General features: G+C 41.4%; 2 protein-coding genes across 4 annotated transcripts in view; one reads left to right on the top strand and one right to left on the bottom strand.

Moving 5' to 3' along the window:
- The window catches only part of LOC311599131 (uncharacterized protein), a 54668-nt gene extending 34344 nt beyond the window's left edge, over positions 1–20324 (bottom strand). For both annotated transcript variants that reach the window (XM_084784773.1, XM_084784774.1), the window contains exon 1: positions 428–20324. In XM_084784773.1, the coding sequence (XP_084640899.1) occupies positions 428–708 (281 nt within the window). In that variant the 5' untranslated portion in view covers positions 709–20324. The remainder of the gene's footprint in view (positions 1–427) is intronic.
- Positions 7–25801, top strand: part of RB1CC1 (RB1 inducible coiled-coil 1) — a 64356-nt gene continuing 38561 nt past the window's right edge. For both annotated transcript variants that reach the window (XM_084784725.1, XM_084784724.1), the window contains exons 1-5: positions 7–353; positions 20357–20466; positions 22167–22275; positions 24219–24345; positions 24467–24637. In XM_084784725.1, coding sequence (XP_084640851.1) covers positions 22205–22275; positions 24219–24345; positions 24467–24637 — 369 coding nt within the window. In that variant the 5' untranslated portion in view covers positions 7–353; positions 20357–20466; positions 22167–22204. The remainder of the gene's footprint in view (positions 354–20356; positions 20467–22166; positions 22276–24218; positions 24346–24466; positions 24638–25801) is intronic.

Below are 25801 nucleotides of genomic sequence, written 5' to 3'. Positions count from 1 at the left end.
CTTTCCCGGCGTGCTCTGCGGCGGAAGGGCCGAGTCGACAATAACAAACCTCACGGCAGCCGCGACCCAGCCCTGCCAAGCTCCGGCTGCCCTAGGGTCCCAGTGCCTCTGCCCGGGGACTCGGGTACCGGCGCGGAGCCGAGGGGCCTGAGCGGCGGCTGCGTCCCACTCTCATCCCCTCCGGACCTCCGGGCCGCGCCGGGCGCTCGGCGGCCGGGCGCCGACGGCTGTGTCGGTTGGCGGCGCCGCAGGGGCGGTTGGTAGCCGCCGCCGAGGCCAGGGCGGCGGCAGAAGATGGTGCGGAGGGCCGCCGGCTGTGTTGCTGCTGCCGCGGGCGGAGGAGGCGCTGCCGGGTAAGTGCCGCCCCTGCCCCCCCCCCCCCCCCCGGTCTGGCGGCGAGCTCGGCGCCGGCCGGTAAGACACACACCTGACGGGGTCGCGAGAGCGTCGGTCAGCACCGGCTCGCGGGGTCGCCACGCCAGCCCTACGGGGGACGGCGAGGCTCGCCGGCCGCTGACAGGCTCGCGGGAGCGGCGGGGCACAGGTGCCCACAGGAGGCCTGAAGCGCGGCCTCCGCCGCCAGGTCTCGGCGCAGTGGTGCGTCGGGCTCGGGAAACCCGAGAGGATTTGGGCCCCCGGCCGAACAGAGTGTACAGAGGGGAGGAACCTAGAGGTGATGCCTTTGTCCCGACCCCAGAGTGCGAGCATCGGTGTAAAGTTACTCCTCGGGATGACTCAGCCTCCTCCTGCCCCACAGATGGTTTTGAGGTGGGGGAGTATACGGGTTCCAAAAGTTGGTAAAAATGACAGCTTCCGAACGTAGCGTCTATGGGTTCTCTGCAGAGTTGTGGATGTGCTATGGTGACTGTTTATATGGTTTCGTAATCCTGTCCTTTCCGTCATGAGTCTTTAAAGTGTGATCGTTTCATGAACTGGTATAGGCTTGGTGCCGCGGAACACTTGTGCACTCACTTATTGATAAAGTCACTGCAAGACGTTCAGTTGGGTGGGGATGTTGTCAAGTCTGTTTGTTATAAGCATTAAAAATTGCCCATTTTAGTTAACCATTTTCTGTTACGGATTTTAGGCTGATCAGACTTACTTATTTGACGGTTTGCAAAACTAGGAGTTTAGAAGCAGCCTAAAAATGGACTGGCATATGTGCTTAATCAAGCATCATTAGTTTGTCTTTAATGCTGCTATTATTTTATTTAGTGTTATTACAAAATATGGCATGAATCTTCGGTTTCCGTTTAAAATTTTGTCTTGGGGGGGGCGTTTACATCTGTGTTTTAAACTTTGACTAGAATTTAGGGTTAGAATCTAGTTGCTATATTTATCTCAGCATTCCTGGAAGCTGAGACAGGAGGATAGCTTTAGGCTATTTACGTTACATAGGGAGTTAAGGTGGCTTTGGGAAACATGGTCTTAAAAAGAAAAGCAATAAAGATGGTATCTAGATAGTTAAGCCATGGGTGTATGGGCACATACTGTAGTGTTTGCACTGATAAATCTATTAATGTAGTTGGTTAGTGGACTTAGGTCACATTTTAAAAGTAGCTTAATTTGTTTTGAATTAAATTGTGAGGTATTATGGGCCTGATTCTATGTTGTTGCTGGAAATCAAAGAAGACAATGAAGCATTCTGCCTAAAGAGAAGAGTTTTTTTGTTTTGTTTTTGACTCTTTATGACAAACATCAGGGTTAGAATACATAGCAGATCTACTTTACACTTAAATCCATAAAAGCCAAAGGTCAAAAGGTATGAGAACCAACCTTCATTGTTTGTTTGTTTCTTGCCTTATTTGTACTGCTAGGAATAAAAACCCAGAGTTTCCAGAGTGTTCTACAAAGTGCTATATCCCTGAGCCACTTTTAGGCCTGAGGAAAAAAGTGTTTCTATTACTGTATTAGTAAGCAAGGTTTGTGTAAGCCTAGGTTGGCCTACGACGGCTCTTGGTTTCTTTTTGCTGGAGCTGTTATAACTAACACATCTCAGAGTTTTGATAAGCTTTGGTAAATATTCATTAGTGATAAGTTTTGGTAAATATTCAGCAGCAAACAAACTCAAGTTGATCTTTCAGAAGAAAAAACAAGAACCAAATGGGTGTTTAGGCAAGGCAAGGAAGAAAGGTTGCGAAGTGTGTGTGTGTATTTGAGGGTACGTTTGAAACTTCAGGTAAGGTGTCTCTTACTGACTTGAGCAAACACCCAGGACGTATGGCAACTTGATCAGAGGACCTTTTTGGAGGCCTGAGGGGGAGAAGAAATGGAAATTATGAAAAAGACTTTGATTGAAGGCATTCCTTGAAAAAGGTTACTGAGCTGGGTGGTGGTGGCACACGACTTTAATCCCAGCACTCGGGAGGCAGAGGCAGGCAGATCGCTGTGAGGTCAAGTCCAGGACGGCCAAGGCTACACAGAGAAACCCAGTCTCGAAAAACATATATATGTACATTACTTAGCACATTTCTCTAATATTCTCTCTGCATTGTAGACCTAGGAAGTCTGCTTTGCTTATTGTCCAGGATCCTAAGAGCATTAGTTTTTCTTTCACACCCTTCTGTAAAATTAAGATTCTAGTGAGTTTCTACAAGTGTATGCAGAACTTGAATGCTCACGAGCAGCCTCTTATGTGCAGTTTCAGCTTTCTCTGTTTTAATAAGTGCCGTGAAGATTATAAAATGACACCTTTTTTTTTTGCACCTGTAGAGGAATTTTAATTCAGAACATGGCTGTTCTGACAAGAAATCACATCCAAAGACTGTCTAGGTCTGTGTGATCCGCTGGAATGCAGACAGTGTTGGGCAGAGGTGCCACAGAAGTCAGCAGATCTCTGCGTTAAAGGCCAGCCTGGTATAGAGCAAGCTTCAGGTAAAAAAAAAGCTTAGGTCCAGGCATGGTGGTACACACCTTTAATCCCAAACAATGAAAGTAAAGATAGTTTGTGGAAGGAAGCACCCATGTTTGAAAGTGTTGTCTAGGGCCGGCTGGGCGTGGTGGCGCATACTTTTAATGCCCGCACTCAGGAAGCAGAGGCAGGTGGATACTGTGAGTTCAAGGTCAGCGTGGTCTACAAAATGAGTCCAGGACAGCCAAGGCTAACACAGAGAAACCCTGTCTTGGAAAACAAACAAAAGTGATGTCTAATTGAGAGGCAGACAAAGTGGCAAATCAGAGAAAGATTTGTTAGTATAAAATATGCCCAACTTTTGCTTGTACTGGATATGGTGGCACAAGTCTGTAATCCCAGCGCTTGGGAGGCAGAGGCAGGTGGGTCTCTGAGTTCGAGGCCTGCCTGGTCTACAAAGTAAGTCCAGGACAGCCAGGACTACACAGAGAAATCCTGTATTGAAAAACAAACAAAAAAGATATGCCCAATTCTCATGGGAACAGCACAGAAATGGGAGACTGAAGAGAGAACCAGCCAGTGAATGAGAAGGACCCAGAATATTAGAACACTGCCAAAGCTAGGATGAGGCCAAGCTGAGTAATCAAGTCAGAAGCTGAGAGAAGCCAGTTTGAATCACTCAGCTTGGTGAGGAACTTGAGCCAAAACAGCTGAGTTCAACCAGCCAGCAAGAGTTCAGAAAGAGCTAGAAAAGGTGAGCTTATTTAGCAGTAAGTCTCAGAAGCTGGAAACATTCTAGGCCTAGATTAGATTGTATGGAGGCTTGAAGCTTCCAGGGCTAGGCCTAGGTTAGCAGACAGGCAGAAATCCTCCAAGGTGACAATTAATAAAAGTTACATTTACATATTCATGCATGATTTTGCTGTTTCGAATATTACTGGATTATAATTACGAAAACATGAAAGTAACAGTGATTATGTTCATCTTGTTACCAGTTTGAGACTGTACACATCAGTTTTTCCTTCACTGTCCATACAAAAAATTGATCAGTATTTGCCCACAGAATATGTATCAAGACTATAATTCAGTACAGTACTGTTTTTTCCATGGCCTTTGGTGACTTTGATTGCAAATGCCATTTGAGCATGCTGTTTTTGATAGTGCCCTATGTTTATAGTCTTGGTTTAATGGAGTAAAAGCTAATTCAATATTATACAGATAATTTGCTTTCTTTCTTAAAATAAAATATGCAGCTAGAATTTTTTCCTTAAGTCATAGATTTTATGTAGTTTGGATGAATTAGGACAGCAGAATGAATAATATGTTGAATGTCTTGATATGAAATGATCTCTGTATTATACAGTCCAGGCTAAGTACACACTAGCATATCTGGTGGGAAGAACTGAGTATCATTACTTCTGTGACTTTCACTGGACTATGGCAAATGCACTCATAAAACAAGCGAATGTAATCTTTAAAAGTTTGTGGCAGGAAATATACCAACACTTGTTTTTCCAGAGGACCCCAATTTAGTACTAGCACTCACATTAGGTTGCTCACAATCACTAGTAACTCTAGTTCTAGGGGATCCAGCACCATCTTTCTCTTTAAGTATCTGCACTCATGCTCACTTTATTTATTTATTTGTTTATTGTATATGATATAGAGAGGAGAGAGAGAGAGACAAGACACAGACACTTTTTTGGGGGGAGGGGGGTGGTTTCAAGACAGAGTCTCTCTGTTAGCATAGACTCTCCTGGGCTCACTTTGTCAACCAGGCTGGTCTTGAACTCAAAGCGATCCACCTGCCCCTGCCTCCTGAGCGCTGGGATTAAACGCACACCGGGCAAGACACAGACATTCTTAACTATGTATCCCTGGTTGGTCTAGGATTCTTCATCTTCATAAAACCAATTTATTATATATGTGTATGTACCTTCTGTATGTTCAAGGAATAAATTGCACGAATACACTCCTGAATTCCGTTTTTATGGTTTAAAAGTACTTCTGTTCTGGTTTGATCACAGGTTTTTCTTGTTATCTCCATTTGTCGCTTATATGAGCATGCTTGTCTGGTGTCAGAGAAGGTACCACACTTAGACTATGAACCTTTATGAAAAAGGCTTTCTTTTGTGGAATGTGGTGAAGATGTGTGTCCTATTCTTTTTCTTTTTTCCCTTGGCAGATAAATAGTGGTGTTATGGGGTACCTCCAATTTGCAGAGTCTGACACCTATATGGCCTTTGTGGTGGATGTTATTTTCATTGATGCAGCAACCAGTGATCACCAAAGTGGTAGAATTGCTAAGGATTGCATTTTGCAGAATTAGAAATGTGACAAAATTATTTCAAAGTGCTTTCTCCCTGAGGCCTTTAGTTTGCTTTCTCGTGCTCTATTAAACTTGAAAGCAATTTGAAAGTATTTATATTCCTAGCACCTAGTACCATTCTTGGTTTATTTAGCTTCCCTAGCCCCCCAGTATTGGGATTCTAATGAATGTTTAGTTTTGGAAATGGAAGTTTCTAATTTGGGTTTTTCACTTTAATTCCTCCATGTAAGAAAGTAATTCTGAGGTTTTAGTGTTTTAGAAAGTTGATGGTAAGGCTAGACTGATGGGCCTTATCACCTTATCACCACAGTGGTTATTTTCAAGAAGAAATTTTGAATTACCACCGTTGAAAAGTTGACTAGACAGTTAATAAATTAATCTTGATTTTTTTGTTTGTTTGTTTCTTTCTTTCTTTCCTCCTCCTCCTCCTCCTCCTCTTCCTTCTTCTTCTCCTTCTCCTTTTTTTTCTCCTTCTCCTCCCCCCCCCTTTGAGATAGGATTTCTCTGTGTATACTTGGCTGTCCTGGACTCACTTTGTAGACCAGCCTGGCCTCTTACTGAGTGATCCTCCTGCCTCTGCCTCTCAAGTGCTGGGATTAAAGGCATGTGCCACCATGCCTGGCTGTTTTTTAGTTTTAGTTTTTTTTTGTTGTTGTTGTTTGTTTGTTTGTTTGTTTTTTTGAGAAAGGGTTTCTCCATGTAGCTCTGGTGTACTGGACTTACTTTGTAGACCAGGCTGGCCACGAAGTCACAGAAATCCACCTGCCTCTGCCTACCTAGTGCTGGGATTAAAATAAATTAATCTTGTAACAGGTGCTCACAGAGTAGTTCTGGCTGGCCTGGAACTTGCTATGGGGAACCAGGCTGGCCTCCAACTCTGGAATTTTACTACTTGTGCCTTCTCAGTGCTGTGATTAAAAGGTATGCAGATGTGTACCGCCACATCTGACAAAGAAAAACATTTTTTTCTGAGATGATTTCTGGTTATTTTATTTATATGGAAATCAAGCATATCACCCATATATTCCATATAAGTATAATGAGATCATTTTTTAAACATTTTTATTATTTTAGATTATTTTATGTGGCATTAGATACCCTGGAATTGAAGTTGTGGAGTGAAATAGAAAGCTAAAAGAATTTGCATACTCTAAAGGTTATGCCATGGAAGATTAGGAGTTACATTCTAAAGGAAAAAAGATGGACAGAGTTTAGATGGAAATGAGTTTGGAAACCAGGGGAGTAATGGTTTTGCATACAATAAAGTGAGGGGAAAGATTTACAGGAGAAGCATCAAAGTAAATATAGACCTTTTTGTCTGGGTATGGGTGTGTAGCTCAGCAGTTTATGTGTAGTTTTATTTTTTTGTTTGTTTTAGACAGGGTCTCATAGAGCTCAGCCTGGTCTTAACTCACTGTGTAGGTGAGCGTAGCCTTGAAGTTATGATCATCCTGCCTCCAACTGCCCAAGTGTTGTGATTACTGAGATATTCATTACCACCCTGGCTTCCACCCTGTCCTGGGGAGTAAACCCATAATGGGCAAGCTCTTTATACTACCAAGCCCTTTTGGAGTCAGGCACGTTGTGAGGGCCAGGCTTTCTCCTGTGTCCAAGTGCTAGAAGTCTTTACATGCCCCACCACACCTTACTGGTGAGCAGTAGAGCTATTCCTTAATCAGGAAAAAAAATTTAGAAATGTGTAAAAGTAACTTTTATTTCCCTGGTTTAATTGTCTCTGAGGTTTACTACCTCCATCTGCTAACCTAGGTCTAGTCCTGGAAGCTTCTAGCTCCATACAGTATTATCTAGTAGGCACAGAATGTTTCTAGCCTCTGAGACTTAATGCTGAATAAGCTCACCATTTCAAGTTCTTTCTAAACTCTGGCTGCCTGGTTCAACTTAGCTCTTCTGGCTCAAAAACTTCTTTCTAAGGTGACTGATTCAATTTGGCTCTCTCAGTTTCTCACTGAATTGCTCTGCTTGGCCTCAAACTAACTGCTCTAATCTTGCAGGTGTTTCTCATTCTCTGGTTCGTTGTGTCTTCACCCTTATCTAGCTTGTTCTCTTTACAATCTCGCTCTGAAGCTCTCTGGTAAAAGGTAAAAACCACCTCTGAGTTCCACCCACTGCCTCTCAGTTTACTCTCAACCAAACTGCAGGACAGAATTCAGAGACCTGCATGTCTCTCTGTCTCCTTAGTGCTAGGATTAAAGGTGTGGTCCACCACACCCGGACTTCAGCTCCCCCCCCCCCCCTGAAAATTTCTCTACACCTGGATGGCCTTGAACTCAGATCTGCTTGATGCTGTCTCCTGGGATTAAAGGCCAGAGTAGTCATGTTTCTGCATTACAATTCCTCTTCAGACATGTTTAACAGTAAGATTTGTAGTTGGAAATATTTTGCACAAGCCAGTACTATTTTTGAATTGGGGACAGGTCTGAATTTGGTACTTAACATTAACTGATGTTGTTTTCATACACATGTGGAAGAGTTTGTATAATTTTACCATATACACGGAGATTTTATTCTTTAACTCCTTAGAACTAACTTGGTGGGGATGGAGAGATGGCTCAGAGGTTAACAGCACTGTCTGTTCTTCCAGAGGTCCTGAGTTCAATTTCCACCTGGTGGCTCATAACCATCTAGAGTAAGATCTGGTGCCCTCTCCTGGTCTGCTGGCTCACATGCAGGCAGACTACTGTGTAAATAATAAATAAATAAATAAATCTTTTTTTTTTTAAAGGACAGTCAAGGCTACACAGAGAAAGAGAAACCCTGTCTCGAAAAACAAAACAAAAAACAAACAACAGCAACAAAAAAGAACTTAGTGTATTTTTGTTGTTGTTTTGTTTTTTCCTCTCTTGAGACAGGGTTTCTTTGTGTAACCTTGGCTGTCCTGGACTCACTTTGTAGACCAGGCTGGTTGCAAACTCAGAGATCTGATTGCCTCAGCCTCCCTGAGTGCTGGGATTACAGGGTATATCACCATGCCTAGCTTTAGAACCATCTTGGAAAATAGATGTTTTATTTTATCAAATGAAAGAAAATTGGTAAATGAAGCCAGTCAAGGTCACATAGTAGGGAGGGCTTGAATATAGGCTTTCTGAGTCACCTTTTCTTAGTCTCCCTGAACCTAACAATTAGAGGAATAAATAAGAGTGGCCATTTAGGACAATGAAGGTAGAACAGAGATACATATGGTCTACACACCAAGTTTCAGGACAGCTAGGGCTACATAGAGACCCTGTCTCAAAACAAACAGGCAGCTTCCCAACCCCTGCCCCCCACCCTCAGGTGTGGTGGTATTAAGCGCATGCCTTAGGAAGGAGGTGGAGTCAGGGGAGTGGAATTGAGTTTGAGGTTAGTCTGAGTTATTTGTTTTGTTGGTTTGGTTTTTCGAGACAGGGTCTCAGTATAGCCTTGGCTGTCCTGGACTTGCTTTATAGACCAGGCTGGCCTCGAACTCACAACGATCTGCCTGCTTCTGCCTCCCAAGTGCTTGGATTAAAAGCATGCCCAGCTACTCTGAGTTACTTAACTGTTTTTTATGGATTTTCAAAACAGGGTTTCTCTGTGTAGCCCTGCCTGTCATGGACTCACAGAGCTCTTCCTGCCTCTGCCTAGGATTAAAGATGTGAGCCCAGCATGATATTATCTAAAAACAGACAGCCCTCCCGCCCCCAAGACAGTGTTTGTCTGTGTAGCCTTGGCTGTCCTGGATTCACTTTGTAGACCAGGCTGGCCTTGAACTCACAGAGACCCTCCTGCCTCTGCCTCCCGAGTGATGGGATTACAGGCGTGTACTACCACTGCCAGGCAGTTTGTGCATTTTTAATATACATTGCAGATTGTTTCCTTAAGAGTTCCAATAATTTATATTCCTGTCAGAAATCTACAGGTAGAGCCAGGTATGGTGAGCAGTTTGGACAGGAAGACCAGGAGTTCGAAGCCAGCCTGCTATCTAGGAAGTTTCAGGCCATGGGACTAAAAAAGACTCTTTTCTGACAAAAGGGGAAAGGAAAGGGAGAAGAACTGAGCAGTGGTGGCCCACACCTTTAATCCCAGCACTTGGGAGATGGAGGCAGGCGAATCACTGAGTTCAAGGCCAGCCTGGTCTACAAAGTGAGCCCAGGACAGCCAGGGCTACACAGAGAAAAGTCGCTCTTATCAGCTTATACCATTGGGACTGCTCATTTTTAGTTTGTTCACTGTGTTTGTATGTGTTGGAGTGCAGTGTGTTAAGGTCAGAGGATAGTACTCTTGCCATGTGGGTCCGGGTCAATTGCTGAGCCACTTACTATAGGAGACTGCAGCTACCTTTACCTTCTGAGCCATCTTGCCAGCCTAGAATTAGAATTGTTTAGTAGTTAGTTCTGTAAACTTAAGTTTTGATCATGTGCTCAGTGAAGATAAACTCAGTTTTTACTTGGACTTGATTGTATATATGTTAATAGAAGAAAGACTTGATCGTGGCTCACAGTTTGAGATGGTGAGCCCATGGCTGTAAAGAGAGCTTTGCAGCAGGTAAGCAAGCATGGCATCGAACTTACATACTTGTCCACAAGCAGGAGGCAGAGAATTGCTATTGTTTTAATCGTGCCTTCTTTGTGGTTTTCCTGAGACAAGTTTTCTCTGTAGCCCTGGATGTCCTGGACTAGCTTTGTGGATCAGGCTGGCCTCCAGCTCAAAGCAACCAGCGTCCTGCGCGCCGGGATTAAAGGCACGCAACAGCTTTGTGTGGACTCTGTGTCGTGGATTCTTGTCTGCTACTTTTTATTTTTGTGATTGTTGTTGTTGTTTTTCCAGACAGGGTTTCTCTGTGTTACAGCCCAGGTTGTCCTAGATTCTTGGTATTTAGTCATTTTATTTACTTATTTCATATTTTTGTTTTTTCAAGGCAATGTTTCTCTGTGTAGCCTCTGAAATCACAAAGATTGACCTGCATCTGCCTTCCAACTGCTGGGATTAAAGGTGCTTCCAGCCATAGTCACTTTCTTAGATGAGATTTTAAAAGATAATATGTAGCCTAGTGTGGTGGTGCACACTTTTAATCCCAGCACGCTGGAGGCAGAGGCAGATGCATAGCTGTGAGTTCAAGGTTAACGTGTTCTACAAAGTGAGTCCAGGACAGCCAAGACTAACACAGAGAGACTCTGTCTTGAAAAACAAAAGCAAAACAAATCAAAACCCTTCCTCAAAATAAACAAACAAAAGAATATAGAAGTTGGTGCTACAAATAAGATTTTTTTTTAATTCATTGAATGACTACATAAGAACCTTGGTTTTTATGCATAGTCTGACTGTATAGCAGTTTTTAGAATATTGGATGAGTCGTGTACCTCTTGACTTTTGCAAAAAGGCATTTGGAAAAACTGGCTAGCTTGCTAATAAGCCAAGACTTTAAATTACATATGTACTGGGTTACTTAGTTCAAAAGTGTTTTTGTTGTTGTTTTTGTTTGTTTGTTTCAATGTGTAGGGGTATTTTACTTGAATGTATGTCTGTGCACCTGTCTGGTGCCATTGGAGGCAGGAAGAGAGAGAGACAGAGAGAGCACGTACATCTAATCTCCTAGAACTGGGATTTCCGATTGTTAAGAGCCTCAGTGTGGATGCTGGGAATCAAATGTAGGTCCTCTAAAGAGCAGCCAGCACACTACAAACTGCTGAACCACCTCTAGTGATACTTGACTTTTTGGCTTTTTTGAGACAGGATTTCTCTTTGTAGCCTTGGCTCTCTTGGTCTTGCTTTGTAGACCAGGCTGGCCTCGAACTCAACAGAGGCACCTGCCTCTGCCTCCTGAGTGCTAGGATTAAAAGCATGTGCCATCACACCCGGCACAGTTTCTTATTTAATGCGCATGTCTGAAAATATATTGGCTATGAAAGAAGCTGCCCCAAACCAGAGGTGGTCTGTGGAAATGGCAGCCTTAGAAAGAGGTCCTGTCATGGGAGATAATGTCTGTGACAGAAGCTGGGTAGTCTTGATCTGTCAGTGACAGAGTGCTTGTACTCCCAAGTAAGTCCCTCAGTGTTACTGACACTGAGCTTGCCTCCCCCACACTTTTTAAAAGCTAAAGATGGTACATCTTTCAATCAGGTAGTCCCAGTTTTGTCTGCTTCCCTACAGCTTGCCTGAGGATATACATACTTTACCTTGTAGGTAGGCACCAATCAGTCAAAACAAACCTTTCATTCTTTGTGTCTGATTTTTAAAAAATACTAGAAAGCTGGATACTACAGGAAAACAAGAAAGTCTTATTGCCTCTTACATTGCTTAGGTATTGATGCACAGATGCACAGTGGAAGTGTGATTTATATATAATGTGCTTATAGGAAGGTGAGATTATTAGTTCAACTATTACCAAATATTTTTTGGTTTTTAGTTTGTTTGTTTTGTTTGAGATAGGGTTTCTCTATGTAGCTTTGGCTGTCCTGAACTCGCTTTGTAGAACTTACAGAGATCCACCTGCCTCTGCCTCCCTGAGTGCTGGGATTACAGGCATGTACGACCTGGTCCAGTTTACCCCTTGTTTTTAGTAAATTATATTTATTGCTTATATTCTGCCTTGGATACAAGTAATTCATAATCCCTTTGTGTTAGGCATTACTAGATATTATTTGTATTTCTGCTTATGTTCATAGATTGAGCTTTATTTTTGTTTGTTTTGTTTTGTTTGAGACAGGGTTTTTTTGTGTAGCCTTGGCTGTCCTAGACATGCTTTGTAGACCAGGCTGGCCTGGAACTGACAGCAATCTGCTGGGATTAAAGGTGTGCAGGACACACCTGGCCATAAAGTCAGTCTTAAAGAATTGAAATGTGTTTACTATGTCTTGCTGTGTAGCCCTAGCTAAGCCTGGAACTCACTTTGTAGACCAGGCTGTAGTCCTCAAACTCACACGGAAACCCATCCGACTCTGTTGGGAATAAGGGTATGTACCACCATGCCTGTTTGGAGGCTTTTAGAATGTTTGTATATCACATAAGTAAAGGTGGCCAATAAGTGTGGGAAAGAATTAGTTTTGTCCATCATGAAAACCGGGGTGGGGTCATGGGGGTGTTATGGAGTACATATTTAATATATATGCCTAATATACAGACACTGTGCCAGGTTGTATAAGTATCATGGTAGACCCAGTTCTTTTCAGGAGGCTTTTTGAACATGAGTTTGCTTTTTGAGATAAATCATTCCTTTGGCCCTATCAAAAAACAAATAAACAGACAAAAGGGTAATTTATTGACGGAAATTTCTACCTATATCATTTTTGTCCTGTAGATAGGAGCAGGAACTTAAGAACTTTTTGTAAGCTTTGCTTTTATGTTGCAGGCTTTAAAAAATTTTCTCCAGAAATGAAACAAAAACGTGGCCATAATGCTAATATACCCACACTGCATCTCAGTAGCTTCCGTCCGTTCTCATCTTGCTTTAGCTAAGTATTTGCCTTCCTTTTCTTTTTTGGCACTGCAAGGAAGTGGTGTCTTCTTTTGAGAAGCTAGCTGGAAATCAGAATACTTTGCTGTTAGAAATAGTAGAAATAGTGGTAGAGGGATTTGAAAGATCAGTCAGTTGTTTCTATGCCTACTAAGGGCATATTATAACCAGGGAGGTAACAGACATAGCGGTACATGTCTGTAATCCCAGCATTCCTCAGATTAGGGGACAGGGAGAGATCACAAAATCAAGGTCAGACCCTGTCTCCAAAAAAAAAAAAAAAAAAAAAAAAATTATAAGCACCATAAGCATGAATTATAAACATCAAAAGCAGTTTCAATAGAAACTGGCTGTGACTGTTGCTAACTCAACCCTTAAAAGATATTTGTCATTTTTGCAGTTTTCTCTCTATAAACACTCACCTTCTCAATATTTTCTCTACCCATCAATGATTTATTATTTATTGGGGATTGGCAAGAAACCAAGATTCCTGTCCTGCTTCAGTCTTCCTAGTGCTGAGATTATAGGTGAGAGTGATCACACCGAGCTGTGCTTGTGTTCTTTAACAGCATTGTTAGGCCTACCAAAAACTATCTTATGTTTCCTCAGTATTTACAGGAAAAGAATGAGATACCCCAGGTTTATTATTAATGATAAAATATTTTTAAACTAGGCATGGTGGCGCACGCCTTTAATCCCAGTACTTGGAGGCAGAGGCAGATGGATGGCTGTAAGTTCAAGGCCAGCCTGGTCTACAAAGTGAGTCTAGGGCAGCCAAGGCTACACAGAGAAACCTTGTCTTGAAAAACAAAGCAACAAACAAAAATGGTCTGTTGCTGTGTAGCTCAGCTACTTTATTGCAAAATGACTATCCTTGTATTTCCTCTGCACCATTGTTGGTGTTCTTCAGTGTAAGTCTTCCGTGTGTTATCAGCTAGTGGGTTATCTTGAAGTGCATTTCATGTAAGAAAGGCAAGAGCTTAATTTTTCTTCCTCCAGTTTTTATGAGTTCTTAAATGCATTCAATGAGGTGTTGTATTTATTTTAACTTTAAAATTACATTTGTTTTGTGTACGATCAGAGGACACACAGCATATGTCTGTGGGAGTCAGAGGACAACTTGGTGGAGCCAGTTCTTTCCACAGCTTGAATCCTGGGGGTTGACCTCAGGTTGCTAAGCTCAGCAGTGGCAGGTGCTTTTTACCCTCGTTAGCTACCTCACTAGTTGGGGATGGAGAGGTACACCAGGTTTTGTTTTTGTTTTTAAAGGTATTATTATAGACACATGGCTTTTTATGGCTTTGAGGTTATTCAGTTTCTTGTAATATTAATTTTTTTGATGATTAAACTGTACTAATGAAAGCCATTATAATGGTTTCTTTGCCTTTATGGCATGGCCTCAATCGTTTTTCTTGGCCCATGGCACATTAAGATGTTCTAAGCATACGTGATTGGGATATGTGATTTAGACCTTTTGGGGGGGGTCTTTAAGAGGTTTCACAGGCGTGATACTTTATATTTCAAAGAAGAAAATCAAAGAAAATTTTCAATTACGTTTCTTTTTAAAAAATTTATATTTTTACATACACATTTACACTATTAAACATATACAATAAACTGCCCATAGCAAGAAAAACCATGACACAATCAGGAATTATATAAATGTTACATTCTTAGTGTTTTGGCTATTTGTGTTTGACAGCCTTGCAGAAAACATCTTTCCTATCCTGGTGCATCTAAAATTCAGACTGTAAATCAATCTCCATCATATCTTGTCCTTATCAACTTAAAACATCTATCTAGACCTAAAAACATCTTAACCCCTAAACAACTAAGCTTCATTGTAAAACGAAGCTACCTGGTCTTCAACTCCTTCAGAAACCTGAGAAGGAATAAACTTGATTATCTGAATATGCCAAGAGTGTAGGTTAATAGCTTTCCAAGTGAGAAGATGAGAGAGTTTTCTACCTGAATAGTCACCCAAAACTCTCTATTATTATGCTGGAGCATCTTCTTCAGCCTTCTGGCCTAGTATATCTGACAGACAAATTTGTGAGGCAGGAACTACTTGCTTACCCTGTCTTGGCAGAGCTTGGCATCTGCCTGCATCCAAGCTTGCCCTTTTAAAGGCAGAATTCTGTCTATGGTAGAAATGGGGACATTTTGCCCAGTGTCGTCTTTGCTACATTTAAAGCCATCTCCATAAGGAGGTTCTTTGGTGTTCATGATTTAGACTTTTAAATTCAGCCACTTTAATAGCCTTTTTAGAAACCACAATTTGAGTGGTCAGTGAGGTTACCCAACTCTAGAGTTAGAAAATGTTCTGAATACTTCTTTTACCCTGGAGACTGACCAAAAGCATGGTTATTTTCAGGCCCTTCCTTGCTTTAGGTCAATAGACAAAACTCCCAGCTCCTGATAAACACCACCACGTAGGAAAACACTATACCTAATTGCAACTTTTGCTATAATAAAGGATGCAGATTAAAACCAAGCTGTTGCCTACAGAGCCGTGGCACTGCAGCTTCAGAAGTCTGCCTGCTCACTTTTCCGAATCACTCAGAAAACCATACTTTTCCTTTTCTTCTTTCTGTCTGTTTTAATCATGCTTTCCCTAGCAGTTTGGAGCTAACTTTTCCAAAGCTTCCAACTCTTGTTATGGCCTCCACCCTCCCTTACCTTAAATGGCATGGCTTTTTTCTTTTCCTTCCTCTTCTTCTAAGCAGCTGCTGAGATTTACTTGCTGCCCTGAGATTCTTTCCTGCCCTGCCCCAAAACAAAACAAAACATCAAAACAAAAAAAACAACGGAGGGTAAGCAGTGATTAGAGTATCTGGAAAGGATCCAGACTGAGATTCTCTCTGACCGTCATCTTCAGTCTGTAGTACTGCATGGTGTCAGAAGGTCATCAGTTCCTTTAGAAGACAGTGGTTATTTGAAGCCCGGTAAGTGTGAAATCCCAATCATTTGATAGATGGTGAGGCCAGCGATCAGACCTCTTTTCAAATGAGGTTAGTTCTTCACTACAGTGGGTGTGTAAAGCTGTTTTTGCTGCCTTGCTTTTATGTGTTAACATGTTTTCCTTTCTCTGAAAGAAAAATTTAAAATAGTACTAGATATTGAACATAGGTTCTTGCAGTGTTGGAATTGCAAGTATGTGAGTGCCAACTTTCTTAGACCTGGAATTTTTATTTGCTTATTTTTAACTCTTATGGCCAGTAACTTCTGAATATTCATTTGCAAATAGAAACAACAGTAACACTGTCTTACATGTTAGTGATAAATGAGGCAATGTATATAAAGCTATTTAGCACAATGATCTTAACAGTTTCTTGGTGAGAGCAGTGATTGCTAACCTTATGTACCACATTCTTGGATGTGTGGATAAATAAAGCATTTGTGACAAAAATACACCCACTGTCAATTTTAGACCACAAATACGGGTGGAGCCTTATTATGGGGCATGGTTTCTATGTTGTTCTTGGGCAGGACTTTGTTAGCTGCAGTTAATTAGCATGTAGAGAATGAGGTGCAGATTCAAGAGGGAGCTTCTTAGAAAAGCTGCCAAGCTTGGAGTTCACAGTAGCCACCCCCAGCCAGCTTCCTCAAAGCTGACAATCTTACAGCTATAAAACAATAGATGAAGCCAGGTGCTTTAATCCCAGTACTTGGGCGGCAGAGGCAGATGGATCACTGTGAGTTCAAGGCTAGGCAAGTCTACAGAGAAACCCTATCTCAAACAACAACAAATACAAACAATGGATGAAAGTTTGGGCTCTGAGTAGGTCAACGGTTGCTTCTCAATATATCTTTGGAAGCTTTTGGATTGAGCTAAATAACAAATGCCTTACACCTCTATGTGTACAAATTATGAAGTATGTGTGTGTTTCTGTAGCCTTGCCTAATCTTTAATTGAGATGGCCCTATACAGTGGAGTTTTATATTTTTTCTTTTCTAGTGATTGCAGCTTATAGTCGTTTAGATGCCATGTGTGTCTTGGTCATTGCATTGTTGCTCTCCGTTTAATATAGTGCCTGATATGTTTAGGAGATATTTTATTGCTGTGAAGAGACACCATGGCAAAGGCAAATCTTATAAAGGAGAACATTTAATTGGGGCTGGCTTACAGTTCAGAGGGTTAGTCTATTATGGCAGGAAGCATGGCAGCTTACAGGCAGATAATGTTGCTGCGGTAGCCAAGAGTTCTACATCTTAATCAGCAGGTAGCACAAGGAGACTGTCTGCCACTCTGGGCGTGTAGGGAACCTCAATGCCTACCCCGCACAGTGGCACACTTTCTCCAATAAGACCACACCCCCTCCAACAAGGCCATACCTCCCAATAGTGCCGTTACCTGTGGGCCAAGCATTTAAACACATGAGTCTATGGGGCCATACCTATTGAGACCACCACAGTAGGGAATCTGTGAATAAGTTAAAACATTTTTGGCACTCAAAGATGACATGTAAATATAAAGAAGTGAATTATTACTGGCAAGCTATGGTAATGTTGTAAATGGGATATACTGCCCGAGGAGTATGGATTGGTAAAAGCAACATAATCTAGTAGCTGTGAAATAGTGTTTGGAGTCAGGAATAGTAGTGTGTCCCTGTAATCCTAGCACTTGGAGTTTGAGCCAAGTTTAGGGCTTGTTTGAGCTGCACAACATGCTATTTGTCAACATCAAACCAACCAACAAAAATTGAGTGTTTTGATATAGCAGTTTTACTTAAGAAATTAGTATTTTGAAGTAATCCTAAACACAACAAGTGAGTATATGCTGAGAGATGAAATCCCGAGTGCTAATAGTAAATATATAGTATAGTCTCAAAGAGGAATACTTTGTTAGGTATTAGTATTTTATTGTTGACTATGAAGCATTTGTGATACTATGAAAAATGGTTAAATGATAAATGAAGAGGAAGTGGTTCTAAGATCAATGATGGACTTTTTTAAAAATTTTATTTTTTAAAAAACTATTTATTATGTATACAAAGTTCTGTCTGCATATGTGCTTGTCCACCGGAAGAGGGCATCTCATAGATGGTTTTGAGCCACCATGTGCTTGCTGGGAATTGAACTCAAGACCTCTGCTGGAAGAGCAGTCAGTGCTCTTAACCTCTGAGCCATCTCTTCAGGCCCACGATGGGCTTCTTTTTTATCTTTATTTTTTTTAGGTTTTTTGAGACATGGTTTCTCTGTGTAACAGTCTTGGCTATCCTGGACTCACTTTTGTAGACCAGGCTGGCCTCAAACTCAACAGCGATCCTCCTGCCTCTGCCTCCCAAGTGCTGGGATTAAAGGCGTGCATCACCACACCCGGCATGCTGGACTTCTTGATGCTACAGAATCTTCTTTGTTTGTATTTTCAAGACAGGGTTTCTCTGTGTAGTCTTGGCTGTCCTGGATTTTGTAGACCAGACTGGCCTTGAACTCACCAAGACCTGCCTGCCTCTGCATCCCCAAGTGCTGGGATTAAAGGCCTGCATAGATGAAAGCGTTTATTTTGGCTTATAGTTCCAGAGGGCTAAGAGTCTATTATGGCGGTGAGGCATGCAAGAGCAAGGAGCTGAGATGATATTTTCAAGAGCAACCTGGAAGTGGAGCAGACTTATAAATTCTTAAAGTTCTCCTGCAGCGATGGAGGTCCTCTAGCATGTCTCCACCTACTAAAAGTTCTGTAACCTCCCCAAATAATACTACCAATCAGGGGCCAGTTGTTCAGATATGTGAACCTGTGGGCCATTGCTTATTTAGATGCTACCACATTCTACTCTCTGGCCCCATGTGCTCATGGCTGTATCATAATGCAGAATGCATTAAATCCAACTCCAAACGTCCCCAAAGGCTTTCCCAGGCCCAACAGTTACAAGTCCAAAGTATTCTAAGGCTGGCTCAGCCTTTCTAGCTTTGTTCTGTCTGCAGTAGTTGGGTATGTAGTAACATGTTTATGCTGGCCTGAGCCAAGTTGAAGTCTCTGCTTTGAAAAGCTCCCTTTTATGCCAGGCGTAGTGGCTCATGCCTTTAATCACAGCACTTGGGAGGCAGAGGCAGGTGGATCTCTGAGTTCCAGGCCAGCCTGGTCTACAGAGTGAGTTCCAAGACAGCCAAGGTTAAACAGAGAAACCCTGTCTCAAAACAAAACAAAACAAACGAAAAGAAAAGAAAAGCCCCCCTTTCAATAGAGGTAAAACAACAACAACAACAACAACAACATTGTAATAATGTCTATAGAGTATAAAGCATAACCAATGAAGTGATTGAAGATATGTGTATTATGAGCTACTTGGACATGTTGAGCTTCAGAAGGACGTTCATAGATGATTCAAAACGTGGGCTGGGGTTGAGAGTTGGTAGTCAGCAGCGCAACATCTGCAGCCACAGGACTTGTCCACATTCTGTTCTGCACAGGGAGTCCTGACACTCCCACCCAGACACTGGAGACCTGTGTTATTATCTGCCTCACATAGCTTTTACATTAATTTTTTTCTTTCCTATTCTCATAACATGCCTGTGACGTGGTTGTACTGCATTAATTACTTCTGCTGAGTATGAAATTACTATAAATATGTTTTATTTGAAGCAACAAATATATTATTATATCTAGGGCTTGTATTTTGTAGGATGATCAGCTGGGGAAAATGTCTGTTTGGAATCATGTAGTTGTCAAAATTCAATTCATTGAGCTATAGGGCACTTAAATTTCTTACTCTTGTTTATTTTGTGTATATGGGTATGTGCACTGTCCCGGTTCATGTGTGGGAGGTCACGGGACAATTTGAGGGAGTCTTTAACACTATCTACCTTCAGGCTTGGCAGCATGTGACCTTTTGTAACTCCAGCCATTTAGCCAACTCTAGGTGCTAAAATGGTTAAATAATATGTTTAAGTTTCTAAAGTAATGAGACTGCATAGAGAGACAATCGTCAATCAGCATGTAGTACTCAGGCACAGTTGGTTCCCAGCACCTATTCTGTGCGGCTCACAGCTGCCTTGCCTGCAGCTATAGCTCCAGTGAGATCTAGTGCCTTTGACTGTAGTAGGTCCCTACATGCACGTGCACAAGCACGTACACATACATACACAAACACAAATGAACAATCATTTTTAGAAAAACTTTATTATGCCTGACCCTGCAGCCTGGGCGGTTCTTTATTTTACCGCTGTTACTCTAACTCTGTCTTTAGTGTAGCCCAAGATGATGTTGAACAGCTCCTGGCCCTCCCTCTTCCAGTCACCATACATGTCTGGTCATTACATTTTGAGATGTGAAAGATGGCTGCATAAAAAGCAGCTGTGAAAGTTCATTTGGTGTCCTTAATGCATTATAGGAGCATCATAATTTTGTCTTTAGGAACATTGTAAGTCTGCATGTATTGTCAGTCCAGTGACTATGCAGACGGGAAAGGTACTGTATAGAGGATTAGAATGGAGTACTGTAGTATATAGCACTATATAAAGCCAAGAGAATAATAGAGAACCATTACTATAGGTGATAAGGTTTTTTGGTTTTGGTTTTATTTGATTGGTTGGTTGGTTTTTCGAGACAGGCTTTCTCTCTGTAGACCAGGCTGGCCTCGAACTCAAAATCTACCAGCCTCTGTCTTCTGAGTGCTGGGATTAAAGGCATGCACATCATCGCCTGGCTTATAGATGGCAGTTTTAAAAAGAAAGAACAATTAACTTTATATTGTTTGACACCAGATTATTTCTCTATAATGACTTTGAAATTTCTTTTTTCCAGTTTTCTGAGTTTCACCAGTAATGCCACTCAGTTGCCAATATCAAGCAAGCACATATAAGACACTTGTACTCTTTTAAGAAAAGTAGTAGTGATCTTCATAGTACCTGTTGGTAAGTCATACTTAACCTTCATATATATGTTTTTGATTCACTGATAACACAGCTTCAAAACCTTTATTTGGCTTTTTTATGACTTAGAAGGGAAGGAAATAAGGGTACCTAGTCTGAGAGGTTAGTTTTATCACTTTCATTTGTCTATAGGATTTCTATCTCCTACTTGTTAAGAAATTAAAATAATGAAAAAAAATTTGGAGACAGGGTTTCTTTGTGTAGCCTTGGCTTTTCAGGACTTGTTTTAGACCAGGCTGGCCTCGAACTCACAGCCATCCACCTGCCTCTGCCTTCCAAGTGCTGGGATTAAAGGCATGCACCACCACCGCCTGGCAAAATACGAAAATCTTAAAGTCCAGTCTTCATCTTTTATTATAAAATTTTCATAAATGACTTTTTGAACTGAACAAGCTAATGGCAGAGTAGCTTTAAATATTCTTATTTTGAGATCCCTAGTTTATAGTTAGTTGTAAAGGGTGGTCTTTTGTTTTTGCTTTTAAGGATGTGTTTATTTTGATTTTCTGTGTCTTAGTGTTTGCATATATATCTGTCCCCGGCCTTTTCAGGAGCCAGCAGAGAGCATTCAGTCTTCTGGAACTAAACCAGTTAGTTGTGAGTCACATGTACGCACTGGGAATTGAACCTAGGTTTTACAACTACTGACCCACCTGTCCAGCTCCTGGCTGCTGGCTTTTAGGGGTGGGAAAGGAGAGATTGAGAGATGGTTCCAGTCGGGAGTCTAGTTCAGTATGGAGGTGAACACAGATTAAGCAGCAAGCAAGTAGAAGTTACTAAGGGCGGGTAGATTTCTTCAACTTGAAAATCGTGGCCATTCTGTCTTTGGGTGTGTGCGCACACAGTGTGTGGTGTGTATGTGTGGTCCTGTATCCAGGCATGGAGGCCACAGGAGAATGGTAGCTACCTTGCTCTATTATGTACTCTTCTACCTGTTTCCTTGAGACAAGATCTGTCCCCAACCCTGGGGCTGGGCTGTCATTCTATCAACCCAGCGAACGCCCTGTCTCTTCATTTCACAGTATTTGGGTTTCCCGCTTTCCCATGGCCTGCCCTGCTGTTTATATGGCTGGTTTGGATCTGAATTCATCCTCTTGCTTGAGCAGCAAGTGCTTTTACCTTCCCAGCCTAATAAGAGCTAATTGTATTTTTTGTTGACTTCCTCAAATAATAGGAAGGAAGAGGAGCAGCGCCCTTGGGGATTAGGTTTTTTTTATTTGTTTTGGGGTCAAAATCACTGCTTCCTAGGCTGGCCTGGATTAATATGTAGCCCAGACTGGCTTTGGACTCCAAGTGATCTTCCTGCCTCAGCCTGCTCAGTGCTAGGATTACAATATGTAACCCCCACCCCGACCCTAGAGCCTTTCACATGCAAATCAATTATTCTGTTGAACTTCAACTCCAGACCCCTCTTTAATTTAAAATACAGAAAACAAGAAAAACTATGCGCATTTTCTAGTGGTGGGCCTTGATCTTCTATAAATAAGATTACTGTCCAGTGTAGAACTGTTAGGCTTTTCACTGGTCTCATTTAAAATAAAACAAAACATGAGCTGGCTGCACTGTCAAATTCAGTTATTTTAAGATCAACACACACTTTATTTTTGTATAGTAAGACTGTTCTGACATAGGGATGAAGGTATTTGAACTCATTCTTGAATTATTTCCTTTGTTTTTCTGCTTAGGAGCTGCATCAGAGAGTGAGGATTTCAGAAAGATCATCATGAAGTTATATGTGTTTCTGGTTAACACTGGAACCACGCTGACATTTGACACTGAGCTAACTGTGCAAACGTGAGTTGTATTTCACCTTTCCTCTGGTTTTGCATTTTGACTTAGTGGAAAAAATACCTTATTTTAAGAAAACATTTCACTGTTGTAGGAATGGCATAGTCAGTAAGAACACTTGCCTTGCAAGCACAACCTAAGTTTAATGCCCAGAGCCCACACAGGAATGACAGTTGTCATGGTGTGCTCTTGTAACCAAAGTTCGGCAAGATCCCTGGAACTAACTGGTTAGACAGTCCAGCCTAATTTGATGAAATTAAGACCACGAGAGATGCTGTCTTCAAGGTGGTAAATTACGTTCCCAAGGACAACACTTCCTGCAGGAAGCTTTCATATAACCTTCTGTGCATGCGCATATGTACCCACACACATGCATACACACACAAACATTAAAAACTCTGCTTCTAAAACAACTTGGGGCTAGAGAGTTGGCTGAGCACTTGTTGCTCTTGAAGAGAAGAGAGTTTGAGTCCCAGCACCCTTACAGCAGCCCACAGCTATCCGTATCCTCAGCTCCTCTGCAGGCACCAGGCCCATATGTTGTGCACAGTACACATAAAACTAACGAAAACCAATAAATGAGTGTTTCTATTTATTATTTTATGTATGAGAACTCTGTCCGAAGGGGGCATCAGATCACATAGATGTCTGAGCCACCATGTGGTCGCCAGGGATTGAACTTCAGGGCCTCTGAAAGAACAGACTGTACTCTTAACTGCTGAGCCATCTCTCCAACCCCAATAAATCTTATTTTTAAAAATAATCCACAATGAATGAAAAAAATTGCCATCTGGGAATGGTGAACACACTTTTTGTCCCAACACTCACCTTGGTGGATATGTGAGTCCCAGAGATGGTCTGTCTCAATACAAACAAACAGCCATATAGCAAGCCCCAAATCTTTTTTCTTTTCTTTTTTCTTTTTTTCGTGTTTCAAGACGGGGCTTCTGTGTGTAGACACGGCTGTCGTGGACTCACTTTGTAGACCAGGCTGGACTCAAACTCACAGTGATCCACCTGCCTCTGCCACCACCGCCCGGCGCAAACCCCAAATCTTAAGTATCATTTCGCTACTCATCACATATAACCTATCATTCTGAGATGCTAAAATTAAATTCTGAATTGTTTGATTTTTGCGTGACCATATTATTCACAAAAAAACAAAAACAAAACCAAAACAAAACAAGGTAATTTTACAGCAGCAAAATGCATCACTTTGTTTTTGGTAATTTTGATGCAGTTTTACTTACCAGGTTCCTTCTGGTATTACACATGTAGCTAGGAATTATTTTTTTTTGGGGGGGGGGGAGGGTTGTTTTTTGTTTTTTTGTTTTTTTGTTTTTTTAAAAAAGATTTATTTATTATTATATATACAGTGCTCTGCCTGCATGTACATCTGCAGGCCAGAGGAGGCCATCAGATCACATTATAGATGGTTGTGAGCCACCATGTGGTTGCTGGGAATTGAACTCAGGACCTCTGGAAAAGCAGTCAGCTCTCTTAACTGCTGAGCCATCTCTCCAGCCCCTGTTTTTTGTTTTGTTTTTGTTTTTAAGGTAGGAGAGTAAGACTTTCTCCATATGGTTTAGATTTAATATACTTTCTATAACATATTTTGAAAATCTTAATACAAATCCTAGGTTCTGAGGCGGTCTACCAAATTAGATGCGAGCGTAAACATACATGTATTTTTTTTATACCTTTTGCTATTAGGTAAAAATCAGGAAAGTAATTGAGTGTACTGCTTGTATTTTATTGCTCACTTTTAGATGTGACAGAATAGGCATCTGTTTCACAGTTAGCCAGTTGATTATAATATCTAATTTGAAAAATGGGAAACTTAAGATTACAAAGAAATTCAGAGTCCTATTTCTGGTGTGTGTTGTTTAATGAACTGCTTTTATAAAGGCACGAGGCATATGTAAATAACTGGATTTTGTTTTTCTAAGTGTGGCTGACCTTAAGCATGCCATTCAGAGCAAATACAAGATTGCTATTCAGCACCAGGTGCTAGTGGTCAACGGCGGAGAATGCATGGCTGCAGATCGAAGAGTGTGTACTTACAGTGCTGGGACGGTAGGTGTCAACGTTCCTGCGCTGCATATTCTGCCTCCTCAGCATATGGGGGCAAGAACTCTGTGCAACTTTATGATTTACAACATTTATATTTCTATCATTTTCACATCTTTTGATACAGGACACAAATCCGATTTTTCTTTTTAATAAAGAAATGATCTTATGTGACCGTGCACCTGCTATTCCTAAAACTACCTTTTCAACAGAAAATGACATGGAAATAAAAGTCGAAGAGTCTCTTATGATGCCTGCAGTTTTTCACACTGTTGCTTCAAGGACACAACTTGCAGTGGTATGATATAAACAATTCTTTTAACTAATTGTTTCTAAAAAGCATTCAAGTCTAGCTAGCAAGGAAGTCAAAGTTACATAGGTACATGAAAAACACTCAACTTTCTTCTCTTCTTACAGGGCTTTTATTATTTTTATGTTGTATTTTATCATGTGTACACCTGTGTGCACATGCACACATGCGAAAATCATAGAGGTCAAAGAACATCTCATGGCAGTAGGTTATCTCCATCATATAGTTCCTTGGATTAACCTAGCTACTTGGGTGAGCACCTTTACCTGATAGCTGTCTCATAGGCCTCTTCTTAACGACAGGCTTCTACATAAGTGTAAGGTTGAGGGTTGGGGCTAAAGTTAGGTAGTTTCATGTTTAGGAGCATGCATTGTTTTTCAAGAGGAGCTGAGTTGGGACCCCAGGACCCATTTCGGGTGCCTGAAACCCAGCTGTGGGGCACCTGATACTTCTAACTTCCACAGGAACCTGTACTTACCCGGTGTACACACAAATACATAATTAAATTAATAAAAAATATTTATTCATTTTTATGGTTAACATATCAAGTTTTAAAAATCTTAGTCTTCTGAATTACTAGATAGTGTGAGAAGGTTGTTTTAAACATAGATTGGTCTAACTGGACGTGGTGGCACATGCCTTGAATCCCAGCAGAGGGAGGTTGATCGCTGTGAGTTCGAGGTGAGCCAGATCTACAAAGCTAGGCCAGGATAGCAAAGGCTACTAAGGAGAAACCCTGTCCGAAAAAAAACAAACAAAAACCAATAACTTGGACAGCATCTCCCCTAGATGGAGATATTCTGATAATTACTTTTGAACATTCTTTAGTCAAATAATACCGGTGTTAAAATAGACAATAGACCCAGATGATTTCAGCAGCAATTCTTTTTCCTTACTCACTTCTAGTTCTCAGAGAAGGTACCAAAATTCCTCCCAGGCTATACAACCTAACCATTACTCACAATTCCCATATATTGTGGCTAATTGCTTGGTTTTCCTGCTTTCTTCTAATTCTAGTTGTTCTTAGGTAGGATGTTTCTGTGTAACTCCCAATATCCTCAAACTTTGAATCCTCCTGTTTAGCTTTCCCAGTCCTAGAATTCCAGGCATGCACCGTGCATTGTTTTCTCTTATACTTTACTGTAGTGCCAT

This window comes from Acomys minous (genome assembly GCF_964271855.1).
Source record: "Acomys minous genome assembly, chromosome: 1".
Lineage (NCBI taxonomy): Eukaryota > Metazoa > Chordata > Mammalia > Rodentia > Muridae > Acomys > Acomys minous.
Note: the sequence above shows the minus strand (reverse complement) of the source record. Positions and strands in the feature narration are given on the sequence as shown.